This window comes from Chaetura pelagica, unplaced genomic scaffold, assembly GCF_000747805.2.
Source record: "Chaetura pelagica isolate M959 unplaced genomic scaffold, ChaPel_1.0 scaffold188, whole genome shotgun sequence".
NCBI lineage: Eukaryota > Metazoa > Chordata > Aves > Apodiformes > Apodidae > Chaetura > Chaetura pelagica.
Window position 1 is genome coordinate 1255635 of NW_009954196.1, and position 26188 is coordinate 1281822.

The window sequence follows — 26188 nt, forward strand, 5'->3', positions numbered from 1 at the left end:
TTTAAACTCCTTCAGCATGTTACTAACCCTTGACACTGACCTGTCTTGAGCAGAAAACACTGTGGTTACTTAGCAACTCTGCTGGAGGAGAAGACACTGTTCCAAGTTGCACAGTTAATGCTGAAGTTAATTTGACATTAAATCAGAAATTGAAATTCTTTCTAATGTATGAAGAAATTGATAGACATTTCTAAATGCAGGATGAATTTTCTGAAAAAAATACATGAAAATCAGTTACCTTGTTTGCTAGAATGATTTTGAGGTTGTTAATCTAAAAACATGAAGTTCATTCAGGACTAGTATTTCTAGCCTGCTCTTTTTTTTCCCTCAGATGGAAATGTTACCAATTAATTTATACTGAAATATGATTCAGCTGATCTTGAACAGGATATGTTATGTCTTTGGGTAATTCTCAGCTATCAGTCTCACAGTTTAATGTTGTTCATGTCGCTTAAGGCCTTAATTTAGCTCCCAACATAAAGGCTTTTAAAGTACCATTTGAGATGCCAGAAGGATCCGACACATCCACTCAGGCTTGACAGGCACAACACAGGAGGCAGGGGTGCTCTAGGCTCTTCTTTAACAGAGAGAGACCAACGAGGTGCCTCAGGGAGTCTTAGATGGCACTGGGTGCTTATATTTGACCCTGAGAAAGTTGGAAGAACTGTCTCCATTTCTAGCTGAAGGAAAGAGATTTTTTACCTGCATATTTTTCATCACACGTATTTCCATCCTTAGGTACCAGTGTTAAATGTTTGAAGCTAAACAGTACAAATGCCCCTTGCCTGCTGCATTAGTGTTTCATTTCTCTCTAATGTGATTTCAGCATCAAATATCTCAGTTTACTAGTATTGGAAAGAAGTATAATGTCATTTGGGACATCTGCACATCTTCACTTTACCAAACATTAGCTTCTAAAACTCATTTACAACAGCAAGTACCAAAATGAGGTTAAAATGTGTGTGACTGTTAAGAATAATAAAATAAAATTCTTGCTCTGCCTGGTGATTATACACAATAAAACTGACTAGTGGCTTGGTCTGCTAGCATCTGTCCAAGGACAGGTTTGGAAAGAAAAGTATTAGGAGTTTCAGCCTGGAATAATAAGCAACTGAGCTTGGAAATGTCAGATAGAGTCATGTTTTCCTCAGTTTCGGGTTTCATAACCAAATGAACCCATCCCACTTTCTTGTGTCTCCTCCATCAGCAGCCATATGGCCTGTAGCCATATAATCTTTAGAAGATTCCTGCTCTTTCAGGAGAGCTAGAGTTTCTGATGGCTGCTTAGGCATCAGGTTAATCTGGATTTAAGAATGAAGCAGCAGTGAAACCCACAAGCTTTTTCTGAGGCAAAAGGGTGTGGAGAAAAAAGAGCTATGCCTAAAAGAATACATGGAGCCAGAAGAACTCAGGGAAGCTCCTACTCAGTTGTCTGAGAAGCATTTTCTTCTTGGTTCAGGTGAAGTTTCTTCTTCTGCTTACTAAGCAATAGTCAGAACTGAACAATTGTAACAAGAGGCAGTTTGCTTAAGTTCAAATATCATCTTCATTAGTTACTCAAAAAAAATATTTTGTGTACATTATGCTTGTAAATGAAAGATTTTAAATTAATTGGTATACTGGTAACTACTGTACCTAATTTAATGAAGAGTAAGGTTACTTTAGAAGACTTATATGGCTGTTATTACTGTGCTTTTTGTATAGTGTTATTTTTCTTCAAGTGGCTTTTGCAGTAATTTGTTGGGGAGAGCTGTACAGATCATTTACAGATAATACTTTTAAAAATACCGTTATCAGAACTTGCTTTTGTAAGATATTCAGGTTCATAAATTAGTGAGGCAATGTGAAGATTTTTTTACAGTAATCTCTATAGAAATGAATTGTCCTCATTTAACAAAAACAAAAACAAAAAAAAAAAATAAAACCTGCACAGAACTGAAGTAATTTATATTTAATTTGATGTTTTCCAACTGTTCTGCTTATGGTTCAAGCTCTTTTTTAGGGTCAGTTTTTAAAGTTTCTTGTAAAAATGATTTATTCAACTTCCACAGATTTTAGAAATAGACTTAACAGATAAACTGAAGGGGGAAACTATCACTAAGATGATGAAGTTGGAGGCTTAGTGCTTCCAAATGAAACTTGACAACCATTAAGTGGTCCTTTTTGTGTGGTTTTGACTCATTTTTGCTATAAAACCACAAACTATTCATCTTTACTACGCAATTGTGTCACTGTAATAGAAGGAGAATGAATTTCGATCTGCTGTATGTAATCTCAGCCAAAAAGAGATGGAAGCATTAAAAGCATCGACACTAGTTTTCTCATTTTTGCTAATAGCCATATTAAGGCATTTTTATTTTCCTGAGAAGCAGAATGGCTGCCAACTATCAGACTAGAATGGGGAAGAGTCAGATGTGGTCTGTTTAAATGGAGGGTGTCTGCCTGGCAAAAGTTTGTGTAAACATTAGTGAAGCCATTTTCTGTGTGTATCAGAGAGTAGGCTTCAGAAACTCCGAAGTCACTCTGGACTCTGCTATGGGCCACAAAACAGAAGACATATAGAATCACAGAATCATTTAGGTTGGAAAAGACCTTTAATATCCTAGAGTCCAACAGTGAACCTAATACTGCCAAGTCCACCACTAAACCATGTCACTAAGTGCCACATAATTTAGTAACCTATTAAATTTTTGTAGGAAGGAGCAGCGTGGTGCATCAAAAATTGTCTGATTGACACATGCTTTGGTCAATGGGAGGAAATGGATAATGAGAAAAAATTCTTCACCCCCTTCAGCCAGTCTGACAATACATTGCATTTCCTACAGTGCTGTGGTACATTGCAGTTGTGCAGATGCATTGTTGTGCTGGCTGTTAAGCAATAACCAGCCCCTAGAACTACATTCCTCCCTGGGTACCTGCAGGTTCAAAGTCTGGAGGAAAGGGAAAAAAAAAGTAGGCTATACCTCCTTCTCTGTATGTCTTTGGTGTAGTTTATTTCTGATGTGCTTTTGATTCATGCTGCTTCATCATTTATGAAGGCATTATCATTGTGTTTCTACCTTGACTTGTCTTTGACTAAAGCTGAGGACAGGCATTCTGAAGGTCACAGGTTACTAGATCTCATCAGGAAGGCTGATTTACATGACGGTACATGTGTGTCTTCCAATATGTGCAGTATATTGTCTCCAGATTAAAAAGTATTTGGTAACAGCTCATCTACAGCTACAGAACTAAAACTGCTACAAGATCAGGTGATGACCAGGAGGATGTAGTGAAGTCAGGGCTGTCTACATGAGAGTAAGCATCTGAGTGGGGATTACGTTCAGAGTTGTATGTAAATGCTAGTAGTGAGGTGACCAGCAAACTTCACATAAAGTTCACTGAGCTGTCTATTGAGAACTAGAACCCCAACCTTATTTTTCTAGCAAAAACGTAAAATGCCTGGAGCTTTTACAATGGATGGAAGCTTCAGCTTGTGTTGACTGTATTAGTCCCATGTTGATTAAAGATCCTATCTGCAGTCTCCTGTAACTGTATTGTTTGAAGGCGTTCCTGTCATGTTCAGGATAGTTATGAGTCCCTTTGGTTTTAGGTGGTCATCTCAAAATTACCTTTTTCTCCACAGAAAAGAAATACTTTATCTTCTGTTTCTTCAGTGGCTCTGTTCACATCCAACAGCACATGTATTCTGTGCTTGTGCAATTTAGAAATTACTGAATTTCAGGAAACAGATCCTGTAAATTAAAATATACACTAATTAGGTTAGAGGTACTGTTAGCGGAGTGAGTCTTGACTGCATTATTAACATTTTATGTTACATGTGTCTTTGCAATAAGACAGGAAAGAAAAAAGGATAAGACAGGGATGAGATCTAGGTTTACTGTTTCCCAAGCTGAGGCAGTTGGCCCATAAATTCAACAGCAGAAATCCAGCACTGGATTATTTTTATTGAAAGACAATATTATTTAAAGCTCTCTCAATACATTATTTTAAAGCTGACAAATAGATCTGTGATACAAACAGCTGCTGAATCCATACCCATTTTTTTCTTTCAGGCAGTCTCAATAAATGTCCTGAGGTTTGAGAAATCTACAGCACTCTAATAACCACTTATTATTATTTAAAAAAAAAAAAATTAAGGTGCATGAGACTCTAGATTTGGTGTGGAATGTAGTGTTAGCAAACCTTTCGTGTTTGAGAAAATGAGTTTTGATAAGGACAGTTTCTAGGCTTATTGTAGAGTTCATTGTATTTTATCTGCTGAATTTTCAACATGATTACTTTGCTCCTCCCTAACCAAATCGATACTGTCACTTTCTCTCCTGCCTACACTCCCTCTCTACCCAAGCCACATTCAGCCTTTCATCTGACTTCTTACTGTGCTGGGCCTGAGTACAGCTACAGTCTCTTCTTGAAATAAACAGCAGTTTCTTACTGATATGTTTTATAATACTTCAATGTATTTGTTATATTCATATTGCAAAAACAGGTTGAAGTTAATCAGATCCTTTTTCAGATATGAACCTAAAGTCCATAGTCACAAGTAAACACTGAACTTGGCTTGGTGCTTTAAAAAATGTCAATGGCATAAATATCTATGTTTTTGCCCAGTAGCAAATGTAGTCTTTGCATGTGTTGACAAGAATGTTGGAATTTTAAATGGCATGAGACCACTTGTGGCATTTTTCACACTATCAGCAGCATAGTCTCCTGTGCCTAGTCTTTGAGAAATGTGAGTAGAAAGTATCATCTGTTGTACAATACTATGAATGAAATAATTAGAAAATGTTCACTGGAGGAGCAGCATTCAGACTCTGCGTGATAAAAGCATTTCTTTGTTATCTCTGAAGTGTGGTTGCAAGGAGCTCAGGTAACCGTGTGAAATGGGTGGCTGTGGACAAGTCTGCCTTGCTCCCCACCAGTGCCAGATTCCCAGCATCTACGTTCATGACAACTCGGTTATTATTTCACTTACCAACCCACATTAGTACCAGGGAAAGCTGGTGACACCACTTTCAGGCTGGAAACGGCAGCTTCCTTGAGGCTGTATCATAACTAGCAGTCGAGTGCCTCCCCTGGGTCAAGTGGTTGAAAGCTGGGGAGCAGCTCTGCAAGCTGTGGGCACTGGGAGTGTTACTGGTCTGATTCTTTCCTTTCTCCCTTGTAGCTGCCGTACTGAAATATGAGAACAATGTTATGAATATCAGACAGTTCAACTGCTCCCCTCATCCGTACTGGCTTCCAAACTTCATGGATGTGTTTACCTGGTCCTTGCCGTTTGTCGGTGAGAAAGGTATGTAAATTGACTTGGTTTTATAGAAGCTGCAAAATGGTTCCTTAGTCACTGTGCACGGAGCCTTGTTTTTTTGAAATGGCAAGAATAATTTGAAGATAGGTGACTTGCTTTCAAGGACAAATTTGAAGAAACAAACCTCAGAGGGGCATGTTATTACCTATGGTTAATCACACTTCTTGCTCGTATGTTTTTATCCTTTCCACTCTTGCCAGGCTGTGATGCCATTATGTTTCTGCTGTAGGAACAGGTTTATAACATTGCAGGCCAGAGGTGCATCCACTGAATAAAATGCTTATTAGTTTTTCCTTTATAAACTCTTGGCCGTTCCCTTGGATATTGCTTTCTGCTCAAGGGACATCTCAACAGGCTTCACTACACCATAGTTACATCCCTACCCAGTGGAACTTTCTGACATGATAATGGATTGTTTTTTCACCAGCAAACACAGCTGGCATTGAGAGGACTCAGTCTGATTAGCTGTTGCTGGAGAGAATAAAGCAATGGCAGGAAGAAGGAAAACCTGCTCCTCAGCCCCTTCTCTGCTCAGGGCATACAGTGCCTCATTGTTGGCAAGAAGACTCTAAGCAACACAAATTATGTTTTATTGAAATATGATGCTCTTGATATGTTGCCTGAAGACAACTTCATGCTATGAATGGCAAGCACACAAAAGGCATGAAAACGCTTTAGTCTTAACATATTAAATTAATATATAATGCAAACTGCTTAAACTCCCAAGTCATTTTATTCAAGCCTGAGATGAAGCTTGCTTTGATACATCCATTATAGTATATTACTGTAACAGCAATTACTGCCACAAAACTATAATAAACTCTTAAAAGCTGCTTGGAGTAACAGTTCTCTCTTAATAGGCAACTGGAAATACAGCCAGCTGTGGCTCTTACCTGCAGTCATGGTCAGCATTGTTTTCAGCTACCCTTTTGTACTAAGAAAGCCACCGGTGAGACACCTGAGGTCTCTGTGAACAAAGCAGATAGACAATAAAACAGGGATTATCAAAGACTAAATAGCTGTTTCCACTAATAGAGACATTATGTAACCCATGCTGACATGTGTTGCAGACTCTTGTAAAGCAGATAAAACTCTTTCATTTGCTTTGACTGCAAATTCAGCGTTTTTAGAATGGGCCTGTTGTCCATACACATTGTGGTTCTGTAAGATGCTCTGGAAGGTAGTTTTTCCAGAATTTTCCCATCAGTAACCTCCTCATGAGGCTGCAGGATATGCAGTCACATTTGTTGAGGTTCTGTGACCATGAATGCTCCTCCTGCATCTTTTTTTCTTGGTTGTGGGTTGTTTGGGGTTTTTTTTTCCTCCATGTTTTCCCAGGGGTCTCTCTTACTAATTGCTTGGAACTTTTAAAGACCCAAGAAGCAAAAAGAGTATTTTTGCCTTTCTCTGCAAAACAAAATTCATGGATCTAAGTGCTGATGTGCTGCACAGCTTTTTATTTATTTCCTTTTTTTTTCATAGATTTTTTCCTTAAAGGCCTATCAAGGTAGGAAGCTGTTAGTTTCTGGTGGTTGTTAATGTGGAAAGTCTTTCCATTAATCCTGTCAAAGGAAAATATTAAATCCATCACTAATATAGGAAAAATATAGCTGTGTCCCACCTTTCTAATATGCTAAGTCATCATACTTGTCACAGAAGAGGATTTTAATAACCACTTGATTAAAACATTTAAACTTTCAACCTGTGTAGCTAGTGCAAGAATAGACATGCCTGGTAACCCTTTTAATGATGCTACAAGTAGATGTAGTGGAGTTTATCCTCAATGTGCTAATGATTTCACATTTTACCTTATAACTTTGGCTTTTTTGATCTCTAAATTCCATTTTGTTGGTTGTCAGTTTTGCTAGCGTTTTTGTTTGGGTTTTTGGTTTTGGCTGATCTTTCCAGAAAAGCTGGTGCCAGGTGAGGGGTAACTTGAGGCTGACCCTTCCCTGCCTGAGTTGCAAATTGCAAAAAAGAGAAATATTAACACACTGTTTTTTTTCAGGTCTAATTATTGCAGTGTTTGTTGTATTTGGAACAATTTTAATGGAATCATGTACTTTACTACACAGCATAATTCAAGCTTATATTACTACATGCATAAAACAAGGTCCTTGTTTAAAAAGTAGGTGCCATTTCTGCACTGCTGCAGCTGGAGTTTGCTCTCTGACAGACAGTGGAAGCTTAATATCAATATTTTGCATTTGTTTTCCATTTTAGTGACAGAGATGCTGGTCAACGTGCTGAACATCTGCTCAGATGATGAATTGGGAACAGAAGAAGATGGGTTTGATGGTAAGAGCCTCCTGTCCTTGGTTGAGATTGTTTGCCTTGAAACTCCTTTAAAAGTTTATTACTGACTCTGGGATATTTTTCTGGATCCTGTTTAATTTTGTGCTGTTGAAAACAACTGTTGCACTAGAATCCATTGGATTTGCTTACTGCATGCTTTGGAAAGAATTAATGGATTTATGCCCTGCTTTAACCCTTTCCATGGTCTCACTCTTCTGGGGGAAAAAAAAAAAAAAGTATTTCCCTCCATAAAATCTAGGTTGCATTGTGAAGGGATCAGGTGTTAATTTATGCATTGGGATCCCAGGGATTCCCAGAAGAAATTTAATTATGTCAATGAAATTATCTTCCTACAATGAAATAAGCTTCCTGGAGACCTCTTGCCAAAATGTTGGTACTGCAACTTCAGAAGATGTGTAGTTGAAATATTTCATTAGTTGCCTCTTTTAATGCACTTTTATATCTAAAAGGCTTTGAGAAGTGATATAATAAAAATAAACATACAAACACAGCTAGAGAAGGTTCTGACCTGACATTTCTTCTAAGACGAAAGGAATGGTCACTTCTGTTGTCACTTGGGTTGGAGTTTACATGATGATTGGTTGCCTCATACCTGTTGATCTAACTCTAAATGATACTTTATATCTTGCAATTTGGGAGTTCTTATAAGTCAGTTTATTTAATTAGACATAATTTTCTGTTAGGCTGCGCGAAAGTAAATTGCGACTCTCCAGTCTGTCCCTTATCAATTGAGCAAAACTGAAGAAAATTCCATGCCTCCCTAATGTTCTTACTGTGAATGCTTTTACTGAAAACAAACAAACAAACAAACAAACAAAAAACACTCCTAGGAAAAGATCAGAAATATTTAAAAATTTTAAAAGATCCTAGAAAACCTAGCAGTACCAAATATTCTCAAGATATTTGTAGGTAGAGTGAATGAACAGAACTTGAAAGTAAGACAAATATTTAATGAAGTTGTAATTAATAATTAAACTTCTCTCTCAAAGTCTTTATTTTTAATCTTTAGAAGAGGAAGCTAGATCATGTATTTTGACAAATGTTTGCTTTGCAATGGAGAAGAGCATGGATGATAGTGCTTTGCTTTTACTCTCAAAAGCCAGATGGAATTCCCCGCTCTGTATCCACCACAGAGTGTGGACATGAACAATTATCTTGAAGGATTTGGGACAAAGACTGAATTTATTGAAACCAGTAATCAGTGGAGAGAAGAAAACACCTGTTTGAATATTGTGCCCAATTTTTTTCTCATTAAATTTAGATAAGTAGCTACTGTGTAATTAAAGCAGCATGGGAAGCAGTACAGAGGCACACAATGAGTAAAAACTGTGTCAAATTAAATACAGTAGCAACAAAACCATATGCTTAAAATCCTTGGCTCAAGAAAGCACTTAAGCGCAGGCTGAAATCCTGCCAAATGCAATGCCAAAGTTAAGGCTTTATGGGAAGGATTTTTAAATTCATTCATCATTGGCCTAATACTTTAAAAGAAAGTTGTGTTATCAACTTCCGTTGAGCATAGATAGGCTAACACCTGTTAGTCCTTTTCTAAAATTTTATTATATCAGCATTCCCATGCCTAAGTTACACTTCAGGAGCCCATTTTCAAAAGCTGAGTCAGAAATTATGAAAGTTGTTAGGGGTCTTTAGGGACAGCAGCCCTCTCCAGCTGCAGGAGGTCTCTGCATCTACTGCATTTTTCTGGGAGTAGGGTGAACCCCCCTCCCTGTCTCCCTGGGAGTTTTACCATGACATTCCTCCAGCCGTGGAGTCTGCAGCATTGCAGGTGTCTAGGCAGGTTGAAATCCTCTGGGCTTGCATGTGTGTGTACTGCATAATGATACCTAACAGCATTAACATTTCCAGATGAGGAATAATTAAACCATTCCCACTACTGTAATGCTAATACTGTTGTCTAAATCTGCTTTCAGATTTTTTCTGTATGACTGGTTTCTCCATGTTATTTTAAGGAAGATACTAGAAATTTTGTCATCTTTCATGTGTGTGTAGTTAAAACCAGAGCTGGTATATGTTTGTGTCTGCTTCCCCTTAGAGCTGTAAAACAGGATCTGTGGTGTTGGTTGTGCAGCTTGCTGTGGGTGCACTTATGTACCCTCAGTCCAGTGGAAATGGTGGGTTTGTAGGGATCATACACATGGAAGAGACTGAAGGACTTGGGCATAAAAATAAATGTAAGGGTTGATTTAAATGTCAATAAGGCTGATATCTCTAAGGATGGGTTCTGATTTATTATCTGTACAGCACGGAAAAATCCTCTTTCTCTCAGAAATAGCTGAGTTCCCTCTTTCCTTGTTTTTTATTCCTTAGAGCACTGTCTTTTGGGGGAGAAGCTACAGATGTATTTCATGTGTTCCTGATGAAACACACTGACATGGTTATCCGCTTAAAAGTGTTCCTGTAAGGGCTGTATATTGACAGTCTTGTAGTGGCTCAACATTCCCACCATTCTTCTTCAATAATTTCTGTCCAGCTTCCTTGGAGGACTGCAGCAGTGCAGTCCTACTTGCCCACTGGTGTTTTGCTTTAGCAGTATTTCCTGTAGAAGGAAACGCCTGATATCTGCAACAGCAGATGCATTTTGTTTGATAGAATGATTCTTTAAAATCATTGCTCATTTTTCTATCATCAGTGGTTTTCAGGGCTCACTGCTGATTTCCTTTTTCTCCTTGCAGTTTGAACATGCCCTGACCTGGGTTCCCACATGTAATGAGAATGATCCATCACTATGGTTTGCACTGATCATTCATTTGTTATCTTCTTACACCTCATTGCCTTCTGTTTTACCCTCTCACTTCCCCCTTCAAAGCAAAGCCCCTTAGTATTATTGCCTTGCCTCACTGCATGGTGTTCTTGTGAGACATTATTATCATTATTATTAGTATTACTATTAATATTAATGTTACTATTATAATATTTATTTCTGAGTCATTCATGTTGCATCTAGCCATGAGCAGGATGCTCAGCAGCATGTATTCCCTTTTTTTTTTTTCATCTTTTTTAAAATTGCTTGAGGAAACACATCATAGGGATCTGTGCAACTTATAGGCAGTTCATGTGTATGCTTAGCAGGAGAAAGCCTAACTAGCAATTGTAGTGCTCTTTAGCCCATATCTCCATGCTGGCCTGTATTGGCCTTTTGGTTTCGTTTGCTTTAAAAATGAGAGGATATGATAGCTCAAATTTTCATATCTCTGATAGTTGCCTTTGCTGTACTTTCTCTTTCCTGTTGTTTGCTATGGTGGTTGCAATATAATCTGATCCTGGGTGAATGTTAGCTCATGTGCTGTATGGTTTGTGCATCTAACATATCACTTAGCAACAGGAGCTGCAAATACTTCTTCCCAGCCAGCATGTAGTCAGTCCTGGTTTATTTTAATTAGTGACATTTCTGGCCTCATGCGTTTGATTGAAAAAACTAAAAACACATCATAGGGATCTGTGCAACTTATAGGCAGTTCATGTGTATGCTTAGCAGGAGAAAGCCTAACTAGCAATTGTAGTGCTCTTTAGCCCATATCTCCATGCTGGCCTGTATTGGCCTTTTGGTTTCGTTTGCTTTAAAAATGAGAGGATATGATAGCTCAAATTTTCATATCTCTGATAGTTGCCTTTGCTGTACTTTCTCTTTCCTGTTGTTTGCTATGGTGGTTGCAATATAATCTGATCCTGGGTGAATGTTAGCTCATGTGCTGTATGGTTTGTGCATCTAACATATCACTTAGCAACAGGAGCTGCAAATACTTCTTCCCAGCCAGCATGTAGTCAGTCCTGGTTTATTTTAATTAGTGACATTTCTGGCCTCATGCGTTTGATTGAAAAAACTAAGCTGCTAATTAAAAGGGTGCAATAATGTAACAGACAGCCTGACACAAATGTACTGCTTGCTTTCTATGCGTTGCTATCATGATTTAGCATAAAGACACTCTGAAATTACCTGCCTTAATTTTTGTATTGCCTTCAACTTTGTAGCTCACAGCCTGCTCATGGAAAAGCCACTGTTGTAGCTCTAGCTGCAGCATTTATTCCTTGGTTGGAAATTCCTTGGTTGGAATACAGTTTCCCCAGTACAGCGCTGTAGTCTGAGCCTAAAAGGAATGACCAAGTCAGACATTTCCTGTCGATCCAAAACTGGTTCTGGGATGAATACTGGCATACAACATTTGCCACAGCCTTTACCTGCAGTAAACTGCACCTGGGCCAAGCTCTGTACCAGCTAACTCAGAGGCTGGTTGAGCAAAAGCAAAGGCCTCTCCTTTAGCAGGTCTCTGATACTTGCCATGCCTTGATAAGGCCATTCATGGTACTACCTGGGCAGATGAAAGAGCCTTAGCTTTTCAGTGGGAGACTTTTTAAGTAGGAGAGAAACTGAGGGGCTTTCCCCACTGGCTTATGTTTATTCTTCTTAATGAGCAAGGTTGGGCTGCAATGTGTACCTATTCTGTGAGTTGGTGGCAGAGCAGCATTTTAATGTGATCTTTTAATTTATTCATTCATACATTTATTTGGCCAGATATGGTTGTTTACATGCCCAAAGCATTTTTCCATGTGAGCCATACCTGGGGCATGTCGCTGTGCTCTGCCCCTGAAGCAACCCAGCAGCATGTATTAGATAAACCAGTACCCCCAAAACATGTGCCAAAAGTGCAGTTATGACTGGGCTGGAGTGCGTGTGCTTGTCTTGCTCTCAAAAGTAAGTGATTTGAAAATGCCTTGTACCATGGTGGTGGTTTGATTTGATAACTGCAGTCTGCTGGACCACTCAGACAAATGCACGTGTGCAGTAGGTAGCACAGATTTTGGTAGGAGCAGCAGACATCGGTGATAGTAAAGTAGTTTTTCAGATACCACATCTCAGTAAACTGGAAGAAGTGGCTTGATTCCTCTAGAGGTGTCATCAGGCAGGCACACCCCAAATATACTTTGGGGTTGGGTGCTCCTTTTGAGAAGGGACTGACCTATAGCAGCTGCAATAATGTAGGAGAAAGTAGGCATTCAAGAGGTGGTACCACTGAGGCTAAACATCACTTCTGATCTTCCACCTGCATGTTCCTTTCCTCCACAACCTACTAACAAAGGTTAGAGCTGAAAAAGCTGTGGTTGGTTTTTTTTTCCTTTTTTTCCCCCATCATTCTGAATCTGTTTCTTTCCGTTTGGTTGTTCCCTGCCTAATTTATTTCTGTTCTGTTTTTCAGACTTTACTTAAACATTGCGTTTCCATTGATCTTGTCAAATGTTCTGTATTATTTTTATTTTCATTCTACAAACATCACTGATCTTTTTCTTTCCCCTCCCTTTGGAATTCATAAGAAGATCCCACTTATGCACAGAAGAAAGGTATTCAATGAATTGGAAGGCTTAAGCTCCCTTAATTTTCATAATGCTTGATTAGATAATATATATATAATGTATTTTGAAACCAGTGAGAGATTTGGGGTTGGCTTTTTAACTCAGTATGGTCTTCTGTTTGTTCAATCCTATATCTTGGAATATTTTCAGAGTGTATAATTATTTTTTTTCATTGTCCTGCATTTTAATCTGAAGGTCTAAATTACATTTTCCTGTAAATTCTGCATATCCAACTTACAAGATCTGTGTTTGGAGGCTACAAATCCAAAATCCTATAGAACTTGTTAAATCACTGAAGTAAGATTCAAAACTTTTATTCTACCTCCCAAATAATTTTTCCACTCCAACTTCAAACTTGACTGTGTTCATAATTTTTTGGTATGTTCCTTCATGTGGATAGGGTTTCTTTAGATATTCAAAGAAAACTAAAAAATTAAGAGGATATCATGCAATGCTTGCAAATGCTAAAATTAACCCTTTTACCCGTAGCCAGTTCTCAGATTATGACCAGTTCACTGCCACATAAGTGTATGCTTAAGCGTAGCTGAACTAATTCATAAGGATTTGCAGTAATAGTGAATTTCAGAATAATAAACCTGAGTATTCACACTTGAAATGTGAGTCCAAGATTTATGTATAAGTAGTTAGGAAATCCAAGCACTGTAGTTTAGTGGTACCCAGTCAGAACTAACAGGGAAATAAAACATTGTGACTATCAGGTGCACTATTTAGCAAATACTATTTTAAAAAACCAAAACAGGGTAAAGAAAATAATAGTATTTAGTAAATGTATAAAAATGTAAGTAATTTTTACAGATCTGTTGCGAATTAGGAAATTCAGTGGAGACCAAAATCTTTTAAAGTGTATTTTTTAGTAAAGCTTTTATGTGTATTAATGCAAGAAAAAATACTACCTCTGAGCCTGTTGTGTTTTATGATGAAGTATTTTTTTTTCTATTCTGAATTTATATGTAAGTGTAGGGCATTGTATTTCACTTTGGTCATAAATTGTATTTCCAGTTTTTGGTTCTCATCCCTTTTGGAAGTTAAACAGTGTGACTGAAAAAGGTCAAATAGACTTATAAGGTCAACTAGAACAGTGTGGGTTTGTAATAAGCAAGTGAGGATAATGACACTTGAGGGAAAAAAAAGAAAAATTGTGTTTAAGTGCTTTCAGGCTAAAAAAGGCTGAAAATGATGTCTTGTGTATCTTGAGAGTACAATTCAGTGAGATGGTACTAACTGAGGTGGGAATGTGCCCCCCTCTATTTCCTGAAGAATCCTCTAAATCATTGTTTAATTTAAGTTTTTCATAGCTGTTATGAATATATTACATTTAATTCAGTTACAGCTGAATTACAACTGTTTCCATCACTCTTTATGGTCTAGAACTAGACATTCACACCTAAGACTTTGTATTTTTTCTATCTTTTCCTTATATTTTTTTTATATGTGGGAGATCTGAGACCCATCGTTCCGAGCATAGTTTCTTCAGTTTGAACTTCAAGATACATGTATACAATTTCAAGACACTGTAGGAGGACAATTAGAAATGCCTGAATATAATGAATTTAATAGCTGTCCCAAAAGGTGGATGCATGCAAAAATAACATGCATGACTGTAAGACATCTAGTTGACACTCCTCAGCAGATGTATGGACATACCCAACACCTAGGTGTACAGTTACCAACTTCTGGGCAGGCAGATTGTGACAGCTGTGGGCATATAGGAGGTAGCTCATGTGGACCCATTTGTACACGGGCTGTTATCTGTGCTGTTTGTTGCTACAGTTACTTACCTTTCTATTAAACAGCTCTAGGATTTGAGAGTTGACTTTATTTTCAAAGTTTTTTGCAAAGGATGGCTCTTTGTTTTAAAATTCAAGCACAAGGGGAAAAAAAAAAAGTGTAGCCTTTTTAACCCTCCTGAAATGCCAGGGTGTCAGCCAGGCCGCCTCGTCATCTAGTTAGTATCATGAAGCACTGCTTGCCTTTCCAGCGGTGGTCTCAGACTGTCACAAAATGAATTGTAATTGAGAAATCTGCAGTAGGAAAGGTGATGGTGCCTGACAGTAGACCCACGGGGCTTCCATCAGCAGAGATGCATGGAGGTAACTGAATCTGAGAATTGTCAAAGTCAGCTCTGAGAAGCGCCCAGCAAATCTGTGTGGCAGCGCTGGCCCCAGAGCAGCCCAGAGCGGCTGGGACCACAGAGAGGAGAAGCAGCATGTGAGGCCCTGGTGCAGCTGAAGCACCTGGGACTTCTGCCACTGAGTTCAGTAAAGCCCTTGTTTTGTTAGGAGCCTGTTTGACTGAAGTCACTTTGTGCTCATAATACAATGAAGAAAGGTTTGTGTGGCAAGACCCTGTGTCTCTCTTCTGTAGCTTGTCACCTCTTGCATCCATCCACCTTGGTCCTCTGCCCAGTGCTCTGCTGCCACCTCAGCTCCTCAGCACTGTCACCTCTGCTACCATACCTCATTTTTAGCTCTTTTAGCTTCTGTGAAGGACTCCACTTTATAAAATGAATTGGGCTGCTAGCAATTGAAGATAGAAATGTTCAATTTTGTCCTTGAATTCTGGAGTAGTGAAGAAGAAAGCATTGTGATGGGTGGTCATCAGGTTGCACCCTTGAACCTCCAAACCAGGAGTTGCCAGCATCCTTGCAAGCCAAGGTTGTCTTTAGTTCAGAAACCATTGGGAGAAATCTTCATGATGGATGTGATTATGATTGTGATACTAAGTAAACCAGGTTCATTTAATTATAACATGGCATTTTCTTGGGGATGTGAGGGATCCGTATTAAAAGAAATGCCCTGTTCTGATAACATAGTGCTCTTTGCTTTTCCCATTCAGGTGGTACTCTCTGTTCTCTCCTGGATGCAAGATGATACCCTAGGTTTTTATGATACCCAAGCAGCAATACATACGCAAACTTAGCTGAACTGTAGTCTCTGTTCCAGCAGATTTTTTTTGAGGCAGGTTATTATGTGAGTTTCAAAGTAATTGTAATTTTGAGCAGGCCATAGCAGTGACAGAAGAAAGTTCTATCTATAAAACTCTTAACTACTTGCCAGCCAACACAACCCCTGCCATTTCACACTGGTTTTCAGCACTCTGCCTTTAGTTTGTATCACCATTTAAATACTTTTTAAATAGGGATGGGAAGCCCCTAGCTGGACCCTCTTGACCTTAAGTTTAACTCAATCACTTTTTTTATAGAAAACTAAGTGAAACATGACTGGTTTTCACTTAAAATTGTAAGATTATATAATAGATGTTAACTTCATTGTCATTTAACTTTTAACTTCTCCCTTTATGGTTTGGGCACCATTCATGTTAACTATCTTTTTGGGATTTTTACTATCTTCTATAAAACTTGTTTTTAAAAGAGTGTTCTCTGAAAATTTTTTTCGATTGGGAAAATAGCATACATTGATGGAAAAACATGCAGCTTTAATGTGTAGCAGGAACAGGATCACCTCTGTAAAGGTACTAATAACTAGATTGTTCAAAAGTGAGCTGTAAATAATAAATAATGGGGTTTTTTTCCTTTTTGACTGCAAATGTGGCTTAATTTGGCAAACCATTGATGTTTTTTCTTGTATTTAGAGTTCAGAATTGTATTGTATTTTTTACAAATCCCCATAACTGTTTTTAATGTGTTTTCTATAGGAGCAACAGCTGCTGCTCGAAAGGAGGTTATAAGGAACAAGATAAGAGCAATAGGAAAAATGGCTAGAGTTTTCTCAGTATTAAGGTAACATTTTGTGCTGTTTCAGGTTTTTTAATGCTAAAAGACATCTTTGAATGATTACTCAGAGCACACTACTGTTAATCAAATAGCAAATTTGATGTTTTAATGTACCATTCAACTGAGTTTTACTGGAATGTTTTAAAGATTGTTTTACTTATACAATATTGCTATTTATTATGGGTCTGAATAATCTTCCTCAGGACATTTGCTGAACATAAAACAAACAAAAGCTATCAGGAAAGAAAATTGCAATTACCCTTTTTTTAAAGACTTGCACGCCAGGTGTAGTAATTAACTCTTTGCCACTGCGAGACAAGACTTAACTGTAGAGAAAAGGGTATGTTCCACATCATGTCTCATTAAAAAGGATGCCAACTGTCCCACTTTGCTACCACAGTTGTTACTCACAGCCATGAGTAAGGATGATTAAAGATGAAAGCATTAGGGTCCTTTAACTAAAAATCCAGGAAATCATTGTGCAGGCAACAGCAACTTGTTTCCTTGGGCTTCACTCCCCCGAACACATGAGCATAAGTAACTAATTGCTACCCAATGTTTAGAACTCTCCATTTGATGTCTCTAAGCAGAAGAGAAAACACGCTGTACTGTGCTGTGCTGAAGTCTAAATATGGAAAACACACTTCTCCCTCCCTTTCAGCAGAGGGATTTTTTTTCTCACAATACCATGTGTTACTCTGCTGTAGTCAGTTTACAGCTATTATGACTACTGCAAAATCAAGGAATTTTTTTAAAATGTGTTGGAATTATTCTATAATTGATATAAAAAGAGGAAATAAAAATACCTGCTTGAAGAGTACACTCTTAATTTCAGATGAAATTCTTAAGCTTGCTTGTTTGAAACTCTTCTGCAGCATGCAAGCAGTGGGCAGGTTGTCAGTGGGGCTTTACATGTACACAGCAGTTTGCCCACACATTGCAGATTGCAGCAGCATAGCTTTAAATAACATACTGAGATGGAGGGCTTTGCACCTGGGGTTTCCAATGTGTTATATGTGGATTGCTAGTGATGCACAAGCTACTTCAAAGCAGTACTCATAAAAAAAGAAAAGTTGGCATCCTACCTTTTCCCTTAAAAAGATGGGGGAGCAATCAAATGTTTCCACCTGCTCCTCTGTACCAAGTCTGGCAGAGAGCCTGGATTTGACATTGGCACCACCTTCATAAAACAGCATGATTATTTTTCTTTTATGGTAGTTGAGTAAACAAAGTTTGGAAAACCTGGCTTTCTCCCATAACCTTCAACTGCAGCTTCTGGATCTACTGTATATAGTTGCAGAGCACCTTTTGAAGTGTAGGATCAATTCAACAGAAACCTGGAGTTAATATACAGAAAGACCTGAAATTGGTTTATCAGATTATAGATTTGGGTTTTGATAAATTGCAGATGATTGACATCACCTATATGTCAAAGACTTTGGGGCAGGATCCTTTCAAGGGTTTCAGGGACGGAATAAGAGTACAGCATGATTCTTGTGTGTGTTTTGTGTAAAGTGACATGCTTGAGCTCCATAGCTTAGGGTTGTAGCACTGTTTTAAACTTGGAGCCCTTTTAAATTATTTCACAAAAATCGACATTTTGAGGCATTGAAGAAAATCAGTCTTGATTGTTCACTGAAAAGCTGTCAAATTAATCTCAGAGTTGTTTTCGAAGAGTTTGAAAACCAGCAAAATATATTTAAGTTTTTGGAAACATTTTTCTTGAATCCAGTATCATTTTTAGCATTCAAAACTATTAAGAACAGTACTGCTAAGGATGAAAGTGCTTATTAATTTTAATGAGCTTTTAGCTGCGCTTTTTTTTTTTTTTTTTTTTTAGTGGCTGATGATCATTAATAAATAATACACGTGAATGCTAGCGCAGACAAAATTTAAGTTGATTTTGAACGACATAGCATGAGACACTTAAATGTGTTGTTGGCAATAACTGCTCCTTTGGTCCTCCTCATATCAAGTCTGTGGCTTTATATATATATATATATTGAAATGTATGTCATACCTTGTTTTGTAGATGCAGGTTATAGTGTTAAGTATAGTAGGAGTCCAAGCATGGTGTGCTACAAAGGTGAACCACTTATGCAGATTCAGTGTGTTCTGGTAAAGAGATTTGAGATAAAGAAATAATTGCAAGGCATGTGTAGCTTAGAGGTGTCTAAGACGTGTTCCATCTTGTTCTTTTTTTTAAAGACAATTAATTACTTACTTTTGATTTGTATTTTATTGGGGGTTTTTTTCTGCAGAGAAGAGAGTGAAAGTGTGCTGACACTGAAAGGTTTGACTCCAACTGGAATGCTGCCCAGTGGTGTGCTCTCAGGAGGAAAACAAACACTGCAAAGCGGTAAGCATCTTTGCCTGTGTGTGTCATTATGTGTAAAAGAAATAATTGGTTTTCAATGGCAGAACTGAAGAAAAGTAACCACAGTCTTCTCAGAAAAAAATCCAAAGGACAGAATAGAAGAGGCAGTCTGTTGTACTGGAGGGTTAATGAGCAGTTCATGTAAGGCCACCTCTCAAACCTTATTGCGTACTACTGATTTTTAAAGAAAGAGGGGGGCAAAAAATGTCCATGGAAATCAGAATGATAAATCAGCATTGCATGTGAAGTGTGCTTGTTCCACAGTTTACAGCATCTTTTGGGGTTTTTTCAGAGCAGTCTTTGATACAGAGAGTACTGAAGGTTCAGCTTAGATAATGACATTGAAACTGTTTATTTTATCTGATTTGTTCTTCCTCATAGAGAATCACTGATGGAAAATAGCTCTAGAATTAGATTTTCTCTCCTAACAATTCTGAGTGACAGCATGAGAAAATTTTGCTCTGATTTAAGCCCAAGTAAAGGGAGGCTCTTAAAAACACCGTGCTTGCCATGTACACAAACACAATACAGATTGTCAGTTCAGTTTTGTACCAAGTGCTTCTTACAGGAGATCTGTAAGTCTATAGTAGGGCTTTTTGAATAAAGAGATGCAAAATATTTAATTTACTACTGTAAGCTCTTCTTTTTATTCTATGTGTATTGCTGTAGAACATATTGCAGGCACACAAAAATGTCTCTTGCTTATTGAGGTTCTTCTGTTGGCATAAGGTGTAAGAAATAGAAATGCTTTATAACCTTAGCGCAGTCTCAGCCTCTTATTTTCCTTCCTGGAGCAGTCCTTCTCTGTATTTTTCCGTTTAATGTCTCTCTTATGTAGAAGGTTCAGGTATATGGAAGTAAACCTTTTTTTCCCCTTTTTTTTCTCTTCCCTTTTTTCTTCTTGACAACTTGTGTGTTACAGGCATAGCAACGTTCTGCTTTGAAAATGCTGCACTATGATTCCCCATGATGTCTTTCTTAATGGGGTTGTGGTCTTTACTTAGGCTTTTCTCTGTATAGTTGCTTTACATTTGTCAGAAAATTTGATCCCAGGAGACTGCTATTGTTGCCCTGGAAAAATATTAGGAATTGAAAAGAATTCGAGAAAATTGCTTGAAGTTCTTGTTACAAATGACTAAAAGGAAAATCTCCTCATACTGCAGTATTCTGGCTTAGTAAAACATTACTATACACAAGCTTCTCCGTTAGTTAACACGTAGTAGGACCCCATTCACCAAACAAACTGAAGCTTACGTAGTTTCTGTTAAGTACACATTCATATTACCATATGTCTTTACAGAAAATATGAGTAGTATGTTCTCTTGTGGAAGTATACATTTTAGTCATCATTTCTTTTCTAATGCGTCAGTGCTGGTTTGGATCTTGTTATTCTTCTTAATTTCTCATCTTAGTTATCGTATTGTTTTTTTTCTTTTATGTTTGCATTGGTTTTGTTCCTTTATTTTCTGCCATCTCTCTTGCTCTGTAGCTTGAGAGGCATAGGCTTACCTTGGTGCATGTGGGTTAGCTCCTCTCATTTCCCCATGCAGCAAGATAACAGTATACATATTTTAGTATTTATCTCAGTCCATATTTAACATCCTAAATATAAAATAAAATAAAAAATTTAAAAGTGTTTTATGGACGACCAAAAAAAACCTTTACATAAGAGGAAGTAAGTCAAAAGAATTCCTAAAAACTAGAAAAGTTCTTGCAAATCAAAATTACTTTTTCAGTATTTGAGCTGTACCATTGCTATATTGGATTGCATTTGCTGATTTGCATCAGCTTCTAAATCTCTAACTGTAGAAGCAAATTCATGCAAAAGCTGATTGGTAGAACTTTAATGAAATTGTCTTTAATGACAATGAATGTGTTCACAGAGTGTATTCATAACACTGCAGCAGCCTCCCAATTACGAACTTTTCCCTCTGTGATCAGCCTTTGCAGTTTTGGAGGTCAGCAGCTTTCAATTTTCCATCTGTGTCCACTGATTTAAATAAAATATTAGAAGAAAGCTGTTTTCAGAGATTGGGTTGACAAAAAGGATGCTTACAGATGGAGCAAACTGGGCAAGATTGCAAGCAAAGAAAAAACTGTCTAAGCAAATTCTGTCCCATGCTGTGGGGAGGTTTCTTTTAGTCAGAAGACAGGAAAAAAAAAAATCATTCTGAGAAGTTACATATGTGGCTCTTTTGCCTTGCGCTGGCAGCTAATACTTTTCAAGCTGACATTGTAAGTGGTATGAATTTTGTGTGATGGCTTTATGCCATTTTTCATTCTCTTTTGACAGGGCAAATCAAACTGCTTTTATTGAAAGCTAGGAGAATTATACAATAACCTTTCCAGGTCAGATGTGCAATATGGAAGACATTTTCATTTTGTAGTTCTTTTGAGTCAAAAGAAAACTACTCAAATGTGTCTTAAAAACTTCTCGTTTGTGAAACTTCTGCTTCAAAACAAACTATAGCTTAATTCAATCTGCAAATTATTGTTTATGTGTAAACATTTATCTGTGTGTCTGTTTTGCCAAAATCCAGCACTTACAGTAACATTAGTGTTGTAGTTCCTTTGCTGTTCACTGACTTGTTCTTAGAGTTAAAATCCTCTGCTCATTTTTCTCATTCGTTTTGCTACCCCTTTCTTCTCTTCAGCTACTGTTGAGGCTATTGAGGCTGATGAAGGTAAATTGGCCAGTCCCCTTTCTGTTGGTGCCACAACAGATAAGGGCTCTGCTGGGTGTATTCATTTTGCTGTAGCTTGTACAGATTGTGTGGGTGTTGGGCTAACAATCGTGGCTCGGTATTAACCAAAATGTAATTGCTTTAAAGGGGAAAATGTTATAATTTTTGTTGTTTCCTTTTGTGTTGCTGCTGTTGTGGTTTGTTGGGGTTTTTTTCTTTCTGAAAGTTACAATCCTGTTGGAATTGTTGTATGTTGAACTAAGTACTGAGTAATGCCACAGGAGGAGATCAGGGGGCTTGGATTTCATGGGACATAACTCAGCAGCAGCTCATAAATGCTCTGTGACACATAGCTCAAAAGCCATGAATTGGAGGCTGGGTCTTGTCTCTGCCTCAAACCATCCTCAGCAATCTCTGGTCAAGGAAAGCACACAGATTTTTCTAAATATTCTCTCTTTTTTCTTATGTTTTTGGTTTGTTGCTTTTTTTTTATTTCTTTTTTGTTTGTTTGTTTGTTGGTTTGGTTTTGTTGGGGTTTGTTTGTTTTGGGTTTTTTTATTTCTTTTTTCTTCTTTGCATCAGTTTGTTTCCTTTCTTTTAGGTCACTAGTAAAAAACTTTAATTGGTCTTTTGTTACAGTTCAGCATGTTTCTGTTTCTCTTTAAAAGTAAAACAACATGAGGCATTTGTCTACAAGATGTCTGCTTCCTCTGGTAGTGGCAGTTTACACACTGGATATTTACATTAGAGCAGCCATTAACACCAGCACCATTTTAGCTACTGTAAAGTAACTGGCTGTATCCAAAGATTTCTGAATGTTTAGTATTGAAAACTGTGGTGCTGTTTCAACAGACCTCTAACCCTTAAGCAATTTTAAGTGCTACCAGTAAAACATAAATAATAATGCGTTACAATGTAGAGGCACAATATTAATCTGCATTCTAAAGTTTTGGAAGAAGAATTTTCAGAATTCCCCTTTAAAACAAAATTCTTCAGTTGTATTTTGTTCTTGCCCCTCAAATTGTCTGTGGGTATTATTTTTTTTAGCTAATTAAAAAAAAAAAAAAATCTGATGATTGCTGTCCTTTGCTAAGATGTGCCCATTTGGCCAGTTGAATTTGTTTTTGATTTTTGTAAAGCAGTGAATAAAATTACAGAACAAGCAAGTAAGAGAAAAATACAACTGCTTTCTAAATAGCAGTGAGTAAGCTGCTATTTATGTTGGAATTATCTATTCCTATTGGCAATCTCTAATCTGCAGTGTGCATACTTGTTGACAGTTTGGCTGTTTTCTGTGATTTTCTGTGACTATGTGTTGTGTTTTAGTATACTCTCAATGTAAACTGCTAATACTCATTGTCTGACCAGCAACTACAGCAGAGCACCTTCCTCAGTGTTACAGACACTAACACATAATGTGTCTGCTTGAAATGCAATTGATTGAACGTGCCCCTAGTCCAGCAATATGCACCCTTCAAGTTAATTCTTGATTTGCCATCCTTGGTAGTTAGATGCTGTAACTGTAGTCGCAATGACTAGTCCATGTAGGTGAAGCTAATGATGGAGAAAACGTTTCATTTTTTGCCAATTGTCCCTCTGTAGTTTGGTTTAGGTTCTGGTAACACCAACTGGGCTGTGCTACTGGCCAGCTCCAGGACACAGCAAGTGTTTCAGCTTCAACACGGCCATCCATTAAACTGTTGTTTTAAGGGATTGGTCTGGGTGCTTGTTAGACATCTTTGGTTTGGTGCTGGAAGATAAAGTAAAACAAAGCAAAAAAACCAAAACAAAACACGCTTGAAAAAACTCACTGTAGGGCCTGTTCTGTTTTCACTGCTCCATCCTGGTTCACTTGACTAATCACCATTATGATGATGTTGTTGTTGTTTATCTGAGTTGGAGTATAACACATGTTAAAACTCATTCACTTCAAAAAGTTCCAATATAACGTTTATGAAACTGGCTAAGGAACTAGACCCTGAGGTAAACAGGATCTACCCATTTTCACAGAAATGGTTGGCAAAAATACCAGCATGAAAATGTTTTTCTCAATCCCCCCAAAATGCAAGGAGTGGTAGATTGGGACCAGGGATGTTCTGGGGCTTGGGCGTTTGCTCACTTTTGTTCTTAACAGAAATTACCAGCTTGTCTAGAATTGGGACTGCATATTGGAAGGAGGGCAGGAGTACTTCAGGGTAAAGAGAAGACAAAGGGAGGGAAGGAATATTGAATTTGATCTTTGAAACTCCCCTACCATTTTCTCCCCGGCAAGTTTGCAGTTTCCTGGTACTAACACACCATTTCTGCTCTATGGCATGTTAAGATAGAGGCATAGCAAAAGTGCCAGTTCTGGAAGTGCAGTGCATTGATTTTGTACAGATAAGAGAAAAACACACAGAAGGCTATGACAGATTATCTGCAGAGCTGTGACCTGCTGTTTGCCTGTGGTGCTTTTTTCTCTTTTGCTTTAAATCTAGAAGTATTCAACACTTCAATTAATCAGAGGAGAAAAACCAATTTTTTTAAAAATGTAAAAGTTGCATTCTACAAATGCCTTCCCCAGCCTGTGGCCACCGTCTGAGGTCAGTGTGGCCTCATCAGTGTAGCTGCTGAAGGGCAGGTGAAAAGTCCCCAGGTTCAGTTGGAACTTTGGTCCTTTGTCAGTGCGTTTCCAAAGTTAAATTGTACAAACATGCCAAAATGATGATATCCCTGGTCTGTGTTGCACAGCGTTACTGCTGTTTGACCCAAGCTGCTGACTAGAATTCCAGGGAGGCATCAGGGAGGGCAACTGCCCCAAGCAATCCACAATCAGCTCGCCTGTGTGGAGAACATAAGGCAACCCATTGCTTTAGCGTACATCCTGCAAACTGGCCCCATCGTGTCATCACCATCAGTAACTGGGCAGTGCTTTTTACTCTGGTGTTTAAAAGTCAAATGAGAGTTTTGCCGGGTTAAGGATGTTCCAGTGAGGCACAATGTCTTTAAGGCTGTAAGTGGTAAAGACAAACGGTAATTCACTGGCTGATGACTGTGCCATAAGCATGGTTCCTAATTGCAAACTGTAGATTCATGTCAGCTTCTTAGCCTTTTAAGCTGAAGCCCAGAGGACAACAAAGTACTGGAAGTTGATCTTGGTGAAAAAATAGTTGTGTTGCATTAGATGGTGGTGGTGAACCCCCAGCTCTTTCTGAGTACGGTAAGGAGTCGGTCGTGTTGTCAGGTCTCATTGCCGCCTTCGCAAAGAAGGACTTTTGCATCCATTGCTAAGCTGGGGGAAAAGCTGCCAAGAGTTTTACCTTGCTAATTTTACCTTTTAATAATCCTTTATTTAGCTATCAAAGGATTTTCACCCCAACATAAGATCACTAGCTTCGAAGAGGCCAAAGGCTTAGATCGAATTAATGAGCGAATGCCTCCGCGCAGAGACGTGCCATCCGATGCCAACCTTAACTCCATCAACAAGGCAATCTCCACAGAGACTAATGGCATGGACAGCAACGGCAGTAATAGCAGCAATATTCAGTGACCACTGTCTGGGGCGGGGGGTTGAGCTGCAGGGCGCGATGGGGTTGCTGCACATCAGCAGTGGGATGTTCTTGCCTCTGATAACAGCTTACCTGCTCTGGGGGCCAGGTGTTGGATTGAGTTTACAAAAATCATCTACGAAGAGATCGTCAACTTTAATTTGGTGGGGGGTGGGGGGGTGGGGGAGAGACACCTCCTTTGGATATGCCTTTAAAATGCTTATAGAAAAATGAAAGCTCATGCTGGTATATATTGCAAAGTTAGGGGAATGAACATGTTTTCCTACTGCATTGGGAACGTCTAGGTATGTTTCTGAAAGGCCTTTTATTCTGTTACTGGACATGAAAACTTTGTTTAATTTCTTACTAACTATTGTACGTTTACAGTTGCAGCACTAAACATGGACAACATCAAAACATTTTTAACAAAATGTACAAACTAAATAAGGACTATTTATTGATAATGTTTTGCTACTCTTGTCAGACAATGGCTATGAAATAAATTAGGCAGTCTTTAAAAATATAGAGAAAAAAAAGAAAAAAAAAGAATGTTGGAAATTTGTTTAAAATGCAAAAAAAAAAAAGAGAAAGAGAGTGAGAGAGCGAGCGAGAGCGACAGTTTAATTTTGTACAGATTATGCTTACCTCAGGTTTCTTTAGTGTGCTTCAATGCCCTTCTTTAAATATAAGACTTATCTTACTAATTTGGCAGCGATTATCCTTTTCTTTGTTTAAAAAAAAAACTGGAATAATGATAACATTTATCTTTTTTTGCTGTTTATATTTAGGGGGGTTTGGTTTGGGGGGTTTTCTGGGTTTTTTTTGGTAAATCAAGTCTTGGTTGTGGCTTTTTTT

General features: G+C 38.1%; 1 protein-coding gene across 1 annotated transcript in view; it reads left to right on the top strand.

Moving 5' to 3' along the window:
• PPP3CA (protein phosphatase 3, catalytic subunit, alpha isozyme) overlaps positions 1-25854 on the top strand; it is a 110143-nt gene extending 84289 nt beyond the window's left edge. Inside the window, exons 9-14 of the mRNA XM_010003180.1 lie at positions 5168-5293; positions 7532-7606; positions 16667-16751; positions 19007-19104; positions 21777-21806; positions 25142-25854. Of these exons, the coding sequence (XP_010001482.1) occupies positions 5168-5293; positions 7532-7606; positions 16667-16751; positions 19007-19104; positions 21777-21806; positions 25142-25335 (608 nt within the window). The 3' untranslated portion in view covers positions 25336-25854. The remainder of the gene's footprint in view (positions 1-5167; positions 5294-7531; positions 7607-16666; positions 16752-19006; positions 19105-21776; positions 21807-25141) is intronic.
• Positions 25855-26188: the final 334 nt, after the last annotated feature.